This window comes from Mus caroli, unplaced genomic scaffold, assembly GCF_978045245.1.
Source record: "Mus caroli unplaced genomic scaffold, Mus_caroli_1 scaffold_11, whole genome shotgun sequence".
Classification (NCBI taxonomy): Eukaryota; Metazoa; Chordata; class Mammalia; order Rodentia; family Muridae; genus Mus; species Mus caroli.
In genome coordinates this window covers 4,026,515-4,040,359 of record NW_028227266.1, presented here as the reverse complement: position 1 = coordinate 4,040,359, position 13,845 = coordinate 4,026,515, and the positions used below count along the sequence as shown (strand labels likewise).

Sequence of the window (13,845 nt, the reverse complement as noted above, 5' to 3'; positions counted from 1 at the left end):
TTCAAGTCTCTGAAGAAAGTAATTGAAGACGATCTCAGAAGATGGAATGATCTCCTATGCACCTATGCACATGGATTGGCAGGATTAATATAGTAAAAATGGCTATCTTGCCAAAAGGAATGTACAGATTCAATGCAATCCCCATGAAAATTCCAACTCAATTCTTCACAGAGTTAGAAAGGGCAATTTGCAAATTCATCTGGAATAACAAAAAAAAAAACCTAGGATAGCAAAAACTATTCTCAACAATAAAAGAATGTCTAGTGGAATCACCATCCCTGACCTCAAGCTGTACTACAGAACAATTGTGATAAAAATTGCATGGTTCTGGTACAGCAACAGACAGATCAATGGAATAGAATTGAAGACCCAGAAATGAACCCACACACCTATGGTCACTTGATCTTTGACAAGGGAGTTAAAACCATCCAGTGGAAAAAAGCCAGCATTTTCAACAAATGGTGATGGCTCACATGGTGGTTATCATGTAGAAGAATTCGAATTGATCCATTCTTATCTACTTGTACTAACGTCAAATCTAAGGGATCAAGGAATTCCACATAAAACCAGAGACACTGAAACTTATAGAGGAGAAAGTGGGGGAAAGTTTTGAAGATATGGACACAGGAGAAAAATTCCTGAACAGAACAGCAATGGCTTATGTGTAAAATCGAGAATCAACAAATGGGACCTCATAAAAATTGCAAAGCTTCTGTAAGGCAAAAAACACTGTCAATAAGACAAAAAGGCCACCAACAGACTGGGAAAGTATCTTTACCAATCCTAAATCAGATAGGGTACTAATATTCAAAAAATATATAAAACACTCAAGAAAATGGACTCCAGAAAATCAAATGACCCTATTTAAAAATGGGCTACAGAGCTAAACAAAGAATTCTCAACTGAGGAATACAGAATGGCTGAGAAGCACCTGAAAAAATGGTCAACATCCTTAATCAACAGGGAAATGCAAATCAGAACAACCCTGAGATTCCACCTCACACCATTCAGAATGGCTAAGATCAAAAATTCAGGTGACAGCTGATGCTGGAAAGGATGTGGAGAAAGAGGAACCTTCATTGTTGGTGGGATTGCAAGCTGGTACAACCACTCTGGAAATCAGTCTGGCGGTTCCTCAGAAAATTGGACATAGTACTACCACAAGATCGAGTAATACCACTTCTGGGCATATTCCCATAAGATGTTCCAACTTGTAATACGGACACTTGCTCCATTATGTTCATAGCAGCCTTATTTATAATAGCCAGAAGCTGGTAAGAACCCAGATGTCCCTCAATAGACGAATGGATACAGAAAATGTGGTACATTTACACAGTGGAGTACTACTCAGCAATTAAAAACAATGAATATATGAAATTCCTAGCTAAATGGTTGGACCTGGAGGGCATCATCCTGAGTGAGGTAACCCAGTCACAAAAGAACACACATGATATGCACTCACTGATAAGTGGATATTAGCCCAGAAACTTAGAATACCTAAGATACAATTTTCAAAATACATGAAACTCAAGAAGGATGAACCAAAGTGTGGATACTTCATTCCTTCTTAGAATAGGGAACAAAATACCCATGGAAGGGGTTACAGAGACAAAGTTCTGAGCTGAGGGGGAAGGCAGGACCATCCAGAGACTTCCCGTCCGGGGATCCATCCCATACAACCACCAAACTCATACACTATTGCATATGCCAGCAAGATTTTGCTGACAGGACCCTGATATAGCTGTCTCTTGTGAGGCTATGCCAGTGCCTGGCAAATTCAGAAGTGGATGCTCACAGTCATCTATTGGATGGAACACAGGGCCCCTAATGAAGGAGCTAGAGAAAGTACCTAGGGAGCTAAAGGGGTCTGCAACCTTATAAGAGGAACAACAATATGAACTAATCAGTACCCCCCAAGAGCTGTGTCTCTAGTTGCATATATAGCAGAGGATGGTCTAGTCGGCCATCAATGGGAGGAGAGGCCCTTGGTCTTGTGAAGATCATATGCCCCAGTACAGGGGAATGCCAGGAAGTAGGAGTGGGTGGGTTTGGGATCAGGGCAGGGGGAGGGTATAGAGGACTTTTGAGATAGGATTTGAAATGTAAATGAAGAAAATATCTAATAAAAAAAGAAAATTTGAATTATCCAAAAATTAAATGCACCAAATAGCAAGGTCTGCTGAAAACACTTATTTTTATTAGAAACAACATAAATACAGTGTAACATATTGTTCAAAAACACAGTTCTTTTGTATTTTCCCAGTTTAACAAACACTGCCTCATGACACAATAGTTTTTCATATATCAGTAAGCACCGAGTGTTACTCGCTAAGGAACGCAGAGAGGGATTAACAAACATGGTGGAGCACAAAGGAGTGGTCTCAAAAGGGTGACTGACCAGCGGGCACAGTCTTTATTCTGGCTTGCTGTGTCTTAACTGGATCTACTTCTACATACGATTTTTGCCTTAGCTCCTGTCACACAAGTTACTAGAAAAGAGACTATGTATCAAAGAGTCTATAGGTCATTAAAACAAGTGGGTAGATAAGCTTGAAACATTAGTTTTATTCTAAAATAGTCAAATAATTCATGAAAAAGCTATGGCATTGCTTACGTATCTTATAGCAATTTTTTGACTTTTCACATTATGACCTTTTCAATGCCTAAAATATTTAATAAAAAGAGAAATCCTCCATTTCTCTCTCAATATCTTCTACCAGTGTGCACAGCCTTGAGTAATGACCAACATAAAAATTAAGCCAAATGTAAGGCCACCTCCACTGTCTTTGTAGTGGCTGTTATCCCCTTTCTTTAGTGACTTTGGTATTTTCTTATTGGTTGTATAAAAGTGGATGTAAATCTGAACGCTCACAGTGAAAAGCTGAAATTTCTCTTTGGAAAGTTGTCTGTTAACGTGCATTTTATAGGCATTTCCCTTTATCTGTGCTCATTTGTGGCTCCCCATACAGGAACTCTCACAATTTTCATGTTTCTAAGTGTATACTTTTTTGTAAAGACAATTCAGTTATATAAATATGATTTATTTTATGTCTGTTAGGCTTTTAAAAATAAATATATTAATAATTATGCATGCTCTCAAAAGCAGATGGACCCCATGTTTGCTGTGGGTTATTATCAATCTTGTTTCTTCATAGCATGCAAGAATCAGGTGATCCTTGGGGTTCTCAATTGCATTACTTTAAAATTCTTCAATGTGGTTCCAGCCACGCATAGTCATATAGATACTGTGTGCTCAAAGATAACTTACTGAAGCTCGTTCACAGAACTAAGCTCTCCTCTGATATCTCCACCCCCCTCCCACCCCATACACCTGAAAGTATTCCGAATACTCTCTGGGAGATAAATAACAACTTTGAAAGATGCTTAACACCACAATATGGAATTTGTTGGCATGACTCTCACAATGCGATTACTCCATATACTGTATTCAAACTGTATGGGCCCATTGAAAAAGTAGATATAGCCTAGGAAGAAAGAGAACAAAAGAAAGAATCTCAGACTTTAAAAATATTAGGATTTACAACAGCTAAGATTGGAGATTTAATCTGTGATAATCCTTTGCTAAATATTCAATTGGTTACTTAGATAGCAAACAAAATAACCTGATTAGAATCAATGAGAATTTTACTTAGTTACTACCAAGTGTGTGAACAACAGATGTTGAACCTCAGGATGACCTTAAATTACATGTAAAAGTGTCAAGAGGCAGAGGGTTATGTCCAAATTCAAATTAGGGCTGGAGTGGAGAGTAATTTATAAAAATTCATAATTATCATAACTATACAGTTATTTTTGCTTTAATTACAATGGGAATTATCAATTACAATTGGTTACTGCAGTGCCCGAGATTCACCAGCAACCCACCAGGGCATGCCAGGCTGGCTCTTCATTAAGTTTTATACCTTTCAATCTTTATTTTTTAAAAGGCTACCAGAGTTTTAATGCATTGCTTATAGTTTAAAGGATATATGACAATAAAAATCAGGGAAGCCAGCAATCTGAGGGAGGAACATGGGAAGGGTTAAGGGAGGATAAAGAAGCAGGGGAAATTATGTAAGTATACTCTAATTAGAGGTATTTTTAAAAAATATATAAATATTCATAGATTACATAAATTATGCACTAGAATTAACTGTTTTGTTACAAGTTCTAGTTTTGAACGTTAGTATTCAGAGATAATTCCCATTGTAATTAAAGCAAAAATAACTGTATAGTTGTGATAATTATGAATCTTTATAAATTACTCTCCACTCCAGCCCTAATTTGAATTTGGACATAACCCTCTGCCTCTTGACACTTTTACATGTAATTTAAGGTCATCCTGAGGTTCAACATCTGTTGTTCACACACTTGGTAGTAACTTAGTAAAATTCTCATTGATTCTAATCAGGTTATTTTGTTTGCTATCTAAGTAATCACACAGAAACAATTAATACCTTAGTGACCATGCATATATAAGCCATTTGAATTCTTTATTAAAATTCTTTGTATATGAAAAACGTCTAAGGGACCAGAAGCCCTTTTATAAAATCAGTGCAATGTAACTACTTACCATTTTTCTCATAGACAGCATCTACTTTGTTGCCAATTCCAGGGAATTCCTCTTCTATGAGGCGGGGATAATCTTTGTCCATAGTCTGGTTAACATCATCATAACTGTTTAATAAGAAAAAGAAAGTTGTATTTATCAAAAATGCAGGAGAGAGGATAACAAGAAGGAGAATTTAGGCAAAGAATTAGAAGGAACAAAATTGCCAAAATTAAAAGATGACTTCGTCTAATGAAGAAATGTATGGATGGGAGAAAATAAATATTATGGATGGTCTGTATGTGCATGAGATGTGTGTGTGTGTGTATGTGTGTGTGTGTGTGTGTGTGTGTGTGTGTGTGTGTGTGTGTGTGTGTGTGAAATGGGTTCTCGAGAGCTCATGTGGGCCTTAGTACCAGGAGGAGCTGACATGGAACAGGAATTGTGCACATCCAAAATAAAGCATGAGAGGGTATGGAAGGGGAGCGGAAGGCAGACCACAATGGATGAACAAACTACAATGTCACATATGGAATAACTGAAACTCAGGGCTTTGTGTGCTAACTTAAATATATAAACATATCAGTAAAACCACCCCTGTGACTGAAAACAAAGTATGGGAAATGGTTGAGAGCAGCAGCAACTGCAGATGCCAACTCTGCCCCATACGTGGTGGGAAGAGGGATACCTCACCTCCACACGTGGTTCTCGGAGAAGAAGAGGGTCTTCCCTGTGTTCTCAAAGTGAACCGCAGCGCTCAGTCTCTTCACCTCTTTTGGAAATCCCAGGTCAGATATTTTTCTGGGATAACCTTCCAGAATGTCATAACCATTCAGAGCCCAGAATTTTCTCCCTAGAATCAGTGAAAGAGCCATTTTAATTACCAAGGAGCGTACGTCAAGGTATGGGCATGTAAGCATTTAGTGACATGGAAAACTGTAAGAAGTAATATACTCAACACTGGTGACCTCCATGTGTCTGAAATAAACAGAAACCTCCTTCCAACAAAGACAGGATTTAAGTCTGGGATTTCCTGTTTATCAAAATAGTCAGCCAAACATCACAACAAATTGGAGCTGAATGAAAATTTACTAAATTTACTAAAATTTCTAAATAAGGAATAACTAGGACAGTGAAATGGATTCAAAATTCAAGTTTTATATCAGTAAAAAGTTTTTTTTCTTTAGAAAGCAGCTACATTCATGTACAAGAGTCAAGCAATAGGAATGCCATTGGCAGAACGTTATGTGGTACATTGTGGTCATTAACCCAGGGTAGCATTTTCATCCCCCTACTCCCACCCCATGATTACATAGTAGGGGCTGGAGAGATGGCTTATGGGTAAGAATGCCTGCTGTGGAAGCTCGAGGACCTTTTCTCAGATTCTGAGCACTCATATCAGAAGCCAGGCACTTAGCACTCTAGCACTTGAGATCAGGGGTGTAAACAAAAGGACCCTAAGGGATAACAGGACAGTCAGCCTAGTAGGGGAATAAAAGAAGCAGAACATAAAAGTATATCTAGGTTCTGCCTCAAATGTGTATAAACCCGGTGAAGGACTAGAAAAGTAGATCTTTTCTAGTCTAATAAGTATGAACTTATTAATAGAGAAGAGAATCTTGCTTAATTTTTTCCTGCATTTTCAAAATACGCACTATGTTTCTGTGGCATGCTATTTAAGATTAAAAGAGAAACCGGAAATGAATGTGACAGAGCAAAGAATAAGCGTGATGACAATGACCTTTCCCCTTTTTCCTTTGCGTTGCTGGGGATCAAACCCAGAAGCTCAATGTGCTAGGCACTGAGCATGCTTCCATCCCATGATATAAACCTTTTTACATACCAAACTAAGGACATTTGGTAGAACCGGCACAGGCGCTTTATAATTTTCCTATGTTATACTGTTTTCTAAATCTAGATATTATTTTGGTAATGGTCTTGTTACTAAGTCTCTGGTAATATCAAGTTTATCACCCAATTATGTCATGTTGGCCACTTGGAAAGCCTCCCTAATGGCAGTCTTACCTCTAAAGATAAACATAAGGTCACGGGATGGATGTTCATATGCAGCATCCACATGGTTGGGAAGTTCTGGCCAAAAGGACTTTGTCAAAAATAGCTCAGCCTCAACCTGCTGAGGGTGCAGGCGCCAGAAGAATCTAAAGCAAATGGCAAAATAGTTTGTTAAATTAAGTGAAATAATTCTATCCTGCTGATGACCACTATCGACATCAATGCAGACAAGGCACTACAACTCATAAAAGGGAAAAGAGTTAGCCATTTGTAGCCAGAGGTCTTCTCATTTGAAATGTCACAGAGCCTTAGGAAAGGCTCTAAACTTCCTTTGGGTCGAAACCATGCTTTATTCAACTTTGTAAATATTTAGAGTGGCAAGCAACGTTGCCATGCACTGTTAGGTCCTAAGAATGCATCTTCCATGATCTCAAGAGCCATGCAAACTGATAAAGAGGAAACACCGTGGAGCATGGAATTAGATTCATAACAGAGGTGTGGGAGATGCTATCAGGCCACACGTGGAGTCATGATGCATGAAGAGATTAACACACAAGCAGGCTGCTCCCACATACAAATTTGAAGTTAATATTTCACTTATCATTACCTATAGTTTCTATTATAAATCACTCCCTCTTTGAAAATTCCAGCATAGGTATTTGAATCAGTCTCTCCATCTTGAAAGAGAGTAGTGCGACTATTGGTAAATTTACTAATGCAGAATTACTTTCAATACATTTTCATGTCTCCCAAGCATATTAGATTTATATTTTTCCTTTATCTTATTAAGATTTATCCACCAGTTATTTGATCTAAAACATGCAAGTAAAGTGCCCTGGGGTCTACTGCTTCTGTGTTACCCTTGGGAAGTTTGACAGGTGCTTTGGTACTTGGCAGACAGAGTTTTACCAGATTTTACGCAGATTTGACAAAGGAATCTTAAGAATACCTGTCTTTAAAGATCATGGTTTCTCCTCGGAGACTGGTAATGGCATCAAGGGATAGAGCTGGGTCACACTTCTCTGGTGTTTTGGGATGTTTAGGGTTGGGGTCTTCATCTCCTGGACCTGCAGTGACAAAGCAGATAAGAGAACTTTCCCAGTGTCCTGAGCCACAGGTGGAGCTGATTCTTCTGGGAAGAGCAGGAAAGGGCTCCTTGCAGGAAGGTCAGTAGTTTTTGAACTCTTATTCCAATACCCAGCAGCCCCCGCTTCTTTTCTGCAGGGTGCCATCCTTCTGTTCTCACTGCTGTCAACCTCTTCAGAATTCTTCTGAACTATAAATGAACATTCTTTGAAGTTGATAATAAAAATCCAAGGTAAACCCAAACCCTGAAACCATTTCTGCCACACAGTAACAGCCTACTATGTACCCTCAGAAAGCACACTGCTCTAAGTCCAGTTCTCCAGATCTCCACACAGATCCTTCTTTGACAGTTTCAATAAATATTGATGTCAGTTGACTTTGCTTTACCAGTTTGCTACACTGCAGCTCATCTAGCTGCGACCTCTCACATGTTTTATAACTTTTCCACAGCTCACATGTTGGGCAGTAACCCCATACTGATTTTCCCTCTACATAATTCTGTCCACAACACCGTGGTCAAAACTTGGTGGAATTAAGAATTACAAAATAAACTTGCAAAGTTCCTTTGCCACCATCACGTTTATGCCTTTAGCCACATAAACTGTAATAGTCTGTTTTAATCCAGAGGTGTAACAGTGGGCTAGGGTGGTATGAACAAGTTTTCTGAGCTAATTCTCCAAGAGCATTTGTACTGCTATGAGCAGTGGCTGTAATTCTATTTATGACACAGAACCCAGAAATAACTGTTTGGGTTGACATTTAATTGTTTTGTAAATATTATTGGAAAAATGGATGAAAAAGAGGAAATTCCTCATTGCAGATGTTCATTAAAAACCACCAAAGGCCCTCAAGAGGTTCTTCTGGCAGCAAACTGCAATGTTTGAACAATGTCAGAATTTACAAGCGCTGTTTATATTCTCCTCTTCATCATTAGCTCTGCTGCTGTGCACAGAGTCTTTAAACTCAACAGAGGTCAGAAGCTTCATAATTTAAATGGGAATAAGAGTATAAATACAAGGAAGAGCAGCCTGGAAAACAGAAATGAATTGTTTTCTACCCAGACAAGCAGTTTGATTCAGAAAGATTGATCCTCTCTCGTTTTGAAAACATGATAAATGAATTTTTAGTGTAGAAAGAAAGGGTACAACTATTTGCCAATGTAACTATGTTCATCAGTTTTGCAACTGGTAGATTAATTTTTACCATAAAGAGACTGGATTCCTTGAACGTCATCATCAGGAAGCATGAAATGACTTTTGCCAGTGTAGGTATAGATGGGAAACATCAGGGCTCCTGGGTCCTTGGAGTGGTCCAGACCTAGGGAGTGGCCAAGCTCATGGGCAGCAACAATAAACAAGTTGTAGCCTGTAAGAAAAACAAGAAACAATGAGAAAGCAAGACCCTCCAGTGAGGGGAAGATGAAGGAAACTCTAATCTCTCCATACTCTTATAGTTAGTGATCAGTAGCTTAAAGGAAGAGTCAAAGTGTTGATTCAAAATAGTAATCTTTATTACTATAAGAGCTATATCTCGCTCCATGAAGAATCAGTTACCTACAGTGGTATCAACAGCTTTCTCCCAGATAATTAGTTGTCAGTAGAGAATAGAATAGTTCTGATTTTTCTCTGTCTTCTCTAGCCAGGTTAAGGGAGAAGACAGAAATGATCCAGAATCAGCCATATGGGGGTCATATGAGGTCCCACATAGCTCTAGGCTTAGCTTAGACCATTATTCAGAGGGATAATGAACATGCTACTGTATTTCCACTTTTCCTCTAATAACTCTCTGCCAACTTTTAGACTGTTATTTTAAATTGTATGAGTGCATGGTAAATGGAAAATGCTGGGGATGTATCTCAGTAGTAGAGCATTTGCCTCATATTCACAAAGGCCCAATCTCCAGCACCACAAAAAGGGATGCCCCAAGACAGATGAGAGGGGGAGCTCGAGCCAGTGTTTTATTTGCTCATTAAATATACTTTGTTATCAGAGCCAATATGTAAAGAAAATGAACTGACTTGCACTCAAAGGTCACATGGTTGGGATGAACAATAATTATTGCAGTGAATAGTAATTAGTCACTTAACTATTTTAACCTTCATCTGAAAACTTAAGTCAGATTTTTCCTGTATATATTTTCAATTATTTCAACTAAACATTTCAAACCTGTGATTCATGTAAGAGTCTGAATCTGGGACTTACTGTGACTTTTAACAATACTAGCTGCTCTTCTCAGGAAACCCACTCTTCTTATGAGATATTAAAAGCATGAATATGTAAACCATCCCCTCCCCCTCCAGAGACAGGTTAAAAGTATTGGAGAGGTGGCATTCATTGTGAATGGGCCAATTTTACTCTCACTTGGGCAGGAACCCATTCACTCATTCATTCATTATTTACTTATTTACTCTCTTGAATTTTTTGAGACAGAGGCTCCCAATAAAACTCAGACTGATCCCAAATTCATGATCTAGCTTCAGCCTCCTGAGAGCTGGGATTATAGCTGTACAACAACCATGGCTTCCATTTTATTTAAGTAAATAATAAAAAACAACTTTTATGATGATTGTTCTTAGTTGCTCTAACTCAGAATCTCTCTTGTTCCAAAGCTAAACCTTACTTTGAATATTCTGAGGCTGTTCTTGGTAAGTTAATATCCCAATTATTTTAAGCTTTTAAAAACAAGAAGTAGCTGAGAATGGTAGCTACAGAATCACAGATCTAACTACTGAGAGAATTTATTGAACACTTATTTTCATTTTACTCTCATAAATACAACCACAACTGCACACCAGCTATTTTGAGTAAGATGTCACCTTGTTTTTGAAAAGCAGTGTTTATAAATGAGTGCTGAGTCGGGCAGTGGTGGCACATGCCTTTTATCCCAGCACTTGGGAGGGAGAGGCAGATTTCTGAGTTCGAGGCCAGCCTGGTCTACAGAGTGAGTTCCAGGACAGCCAAGACTAACTATACAGAGAAACCCTGTCTCAAAAAAAAAAAAAAAAAAAACCAAAAAACAAAAAAAGTAAGTAAGTAAGTAAATAAATAAATAAATAAATAAATAAATAAATGCTGTAGAAAGTCTGAGACAAGTAACATGCCTAATGAGGTATAGAAGTTTAACTAGCCTATGTCATTAATATTTCAGCCAAAAAAAAAAAGTCTATTTCAAATAACATCCAATATAGTTGTGGGCCATAGCACCAGCCATAATAGTTTTTAGAGATAGATTTATAAAAAATTATATTTCTTTAACCAGCAAAACTGTAATCCAAAGAAATAAACAGAACCATGCCTAAAGGAGAAGATGTTTGACCCCATTTCAAAAAGAATATCCTTGAGGTCATAGCAAGAAATTTCATATAATTTATTCATATTTAATGATTTGTTCAAAAACATTTGGTGTGGCACCAATTCACACAAAATATATTTTTGTTATTTTAGAAAGCATAATCAGATGCTAAACACAATCTGCTTGTATGCTTTCTAACTGTGTCAGAGAGACTACATCCAGGAACATGAGCTAAGTTAAAGGAAGATTACCTTTAGAACTGCTTGTCCAGGTTTCATCATCATCAAAATGGGCATCCCCACCATAGTTTGGTCCAGGAGGAAAAGCGTGTGCCAGAAGACCAGAAGGCCCGTCAAATGGGTAGAAGTCACCATGTTCTATGCAGACAGCAAGAGTTAGAGTCCCATTATATATACTGTGCCTGACTTGGCAGCTTTTTCAAATGCTTTGAAATTGGTTAAAAAAAAAAAAGGAATAAAAAAAAATGAAAGCAAGGAAGGATTAGTGTATGAGCATGTGTCTAAATAACTCCACACCCTTACCTTTAGTCCCAAAAGATATCATGATGTCAGCAGTGCCATCATAGATTCTGGTGAAATTCAATGGTGTCACATCAGACCAGACCTTGAAGGCTTTTCTGAAGGCCTTCTCCACTTCAGAATGGGACATATCAGGAGTATAGTTCACAATCCTATTCAACATAGAAAATGTCAGTTAAACTTTGAAAGGTTAAAACTGTTTGTAAAACATACTCTCTTAGGGGCTGGTGAGATGGCTCAGTGGCTAAGAGCACTGGCTGCTCTCCCAGAGGTCCTGAGTTCATTTCCCAGCAATCACAAGGTGGCTCACAATCATTCATAGGGCTATAGGGAGATCTGATGTCCTCTTCAGGCAGGTGGCTGTATATGCAGCAGAACACTTATACATTAAATAAATACATTAAACAAACAAACAACATAAAACAAAAAAAGCAAACATACTTTCTTAGAATATGGCTTTTCAACTTGAAATGGCTGCTTTAAAGTTTCTACTAGATATAATAGGTGCTTTAAAAGAATTAAATTCAAGAGTTTTGTCAAATATTTAATCACTGTCAAATAAATAAATACCGTGGCACCTTAAATTTAACATATTAAATATAACATTGTTGGCAGCTAACATCTGGCACTGTAGGGTCTGAGGAAAGAGTGGAACCCTCTATGTTCAGGAACATCATCATAAATACAGCAAATTTTTTAAAATTTCTTCCCTGACTTGTGGTTTCATTTCTACAAGAAATATCTTGAGACACTCACCAAAAATAATGTTGGGGCTGGCATTGAGATAATAGGTCTTACTAATTTATTCGTTTTTAATGTTGACTTACAGAACTCATTTAGAAATACTACGTGTAATATAAACTTTTTAATTTTGCAGAAAAATGCAATCAGATATTAAATATAACTTACTTCTGTACTTCTTAACCTTGTATTACAGCTAATTCTGAACTGAATCTCCAGTTAACTACTCCAGGCCTACTTAATGTCGAACACGTAGAAGAAAAGAGTAACATATGTGAGGGGCAGAGCCTCTGCTTTACCTGTAAGTTAAGTTTGTTTGGGACCATTTGAGTGTTCGAGGGAAAACATTGTATTCACCCACATCAGGCACTCCACATCTTGGTTTTCTCATGATATCTAAGGTGGGATCATCAAGTTTGCCAGTCACTTCTAAGCCAAAGAAAGACTGCATTTCTCGGAGCCTGTCAACTGTGGAGGTCACTGTAGACTTCTTCAGGATTCCCGCAAGAGTCACAGGATGGTAGTATGATTTCAAGTAGTGCTAGAAAAGAGACCAAAATAACCAGCTTTTAAGAGAATAGAGACTTGAGAAATGCACTACCGTGCCATTCTTGGCAGAATACAGTACCTCTGCAAACACAAGGTCTTCCTCAGACAGGTCATCATCATCATCATCACCATAGGGAAGGGGCAGGGACCAACAGGGAGTCCAGCTCAACAAGAAGAAGGTGGCCAGGATAGCTGAATTCATGGTGCCCAGCAGTGCCTGGAGTCTCTCCTTCCCAGGGCAAGCATCTTCTATTTTATAGCATGATAGTGATGAGTCACCACTTCGGGGTGTGGGTTGACTTCCTAGTGAGGCAAAGGTAAACATGCTTACATGGTATTTTTTTTTTCTTCCTAAGTGTGGTTTGTGGCAGAATCTGAGGGAAATGGAAAATGAAGGCATCTCTACTTTCAGTGGGGGAATATCAAAACTCATCTGGCAAAATAAACAGCCTCAGCATTTTCATGGATATAGTGGGGAGAAGCAGCAGCTAGTATATTTTTTACTTCACTGGACAAAAATGTTGTCTTCCTTTTATAGGGAAAACAGCTACTCTGAGTTTTTCATGTAATAATAATAGCAAAGTAAAATGTTTATTCCTGTAAGGAAAGACAAAGTTCTGTCCACAAAATGGTTATAGATTGATGAGTTCTCAACTCTATTCTGTCTTGAGCAGCAACAGTGAGAATCCTTGCTGCATTTCCTTGAGGGCCTCAGAAATGTATAAGAACCAAGCTTGAGGTCTTTAAGACACTGTAGATGAGAGCCGGGTGTGGTGGCGAACACCTTTAATCCCAGCACTCGGGAGGCAGAGGCAGAGGCAGGCGGATTTCTGAGTTCGAGGCCAGCCTGGTCTACAAAGTGAGCTCCAGGACAGCCAGGACTATACAGAGAAACCCTGTCTCGAAAAACCAAAAAAAAAAAAAAAAAAAAAAAAAAAAAGACACTGTAGATGATTTCGTCCTGCCACAGACCACTGCAGTCGAGTATGGGGGTCCCTGGAATGAGGGTCCTTGAAGCTAGGTGGGTAAGGATTCGGTGGTGACAAACAGAAACAAACACAGAAGCAGTCTGAATCT

The 13,845-nt window shown here is 38.4% G+C and overlaps 1 protein-coding gene across 1 annotated transcript; it reads right to left on the bottom strand.

Annotated features, from left to right (window-relative positions):
- Positions 1–2,917: 2,917 nt before the first annotated feature.
- On the bottom strand, positions 2,918–12,990 carry Mmp13 (matrix metallopeptidase 13). Its single transcript, XM_021172251.2, has 10 exons — positions 12,848–12,990; positions 12,519–12,760; positions 11,482–11,630; positions 11,191–11,316; positions 8,852–9,013; positions 7,512–7,629; positions 6,575–6,708; positions 5,243–5,402; positions 4,574–4,677; positions 2,918–3,485 (listed from the first exon to the last, which is right to left on the bottom strand). Exons 1-10 carry the CDS (start codon positions 12,968–12,970, stop codon positions 3,385–3,387), a joined length of 1,419 nt encoding a protein of 472 aa, XP_021027910.1. The 5' UTR covers positions 12,971–12,990; the 3' UTR covers positions 2,918–3,384.
- Positions 12,991–13,845: the final 855 nt, after the last annotated feature.

What these genes read in the sequence shown, in the direction of transcription:
- Mmp13 (XM_021172251.2), bottom strand. Translation starts at nt 12,970, where the DNA reads ATGAATTCAGCTATCCTGGCCACCTTCTTCTTGTTGAGCTGGACTCCC. An exon ending in CCTTATGTTTATCTTTAGAG is followed by an intron (nt 5,403 to 6,574) that starts GTAAGACTGCCA and finishes CACTGATTCTAG; the next exon opens with GGAGAAAATTCTGGGCTCTG. An exon ending in TGCTGTCTATGAGAAAAATG is followed by an intron (nt 3,486 to 4,573) that starts GTAAGTAGTTAC and finishes CTTTCTTCCTAG; the next exon opens with GCTATATCTACTTTTTCAAT.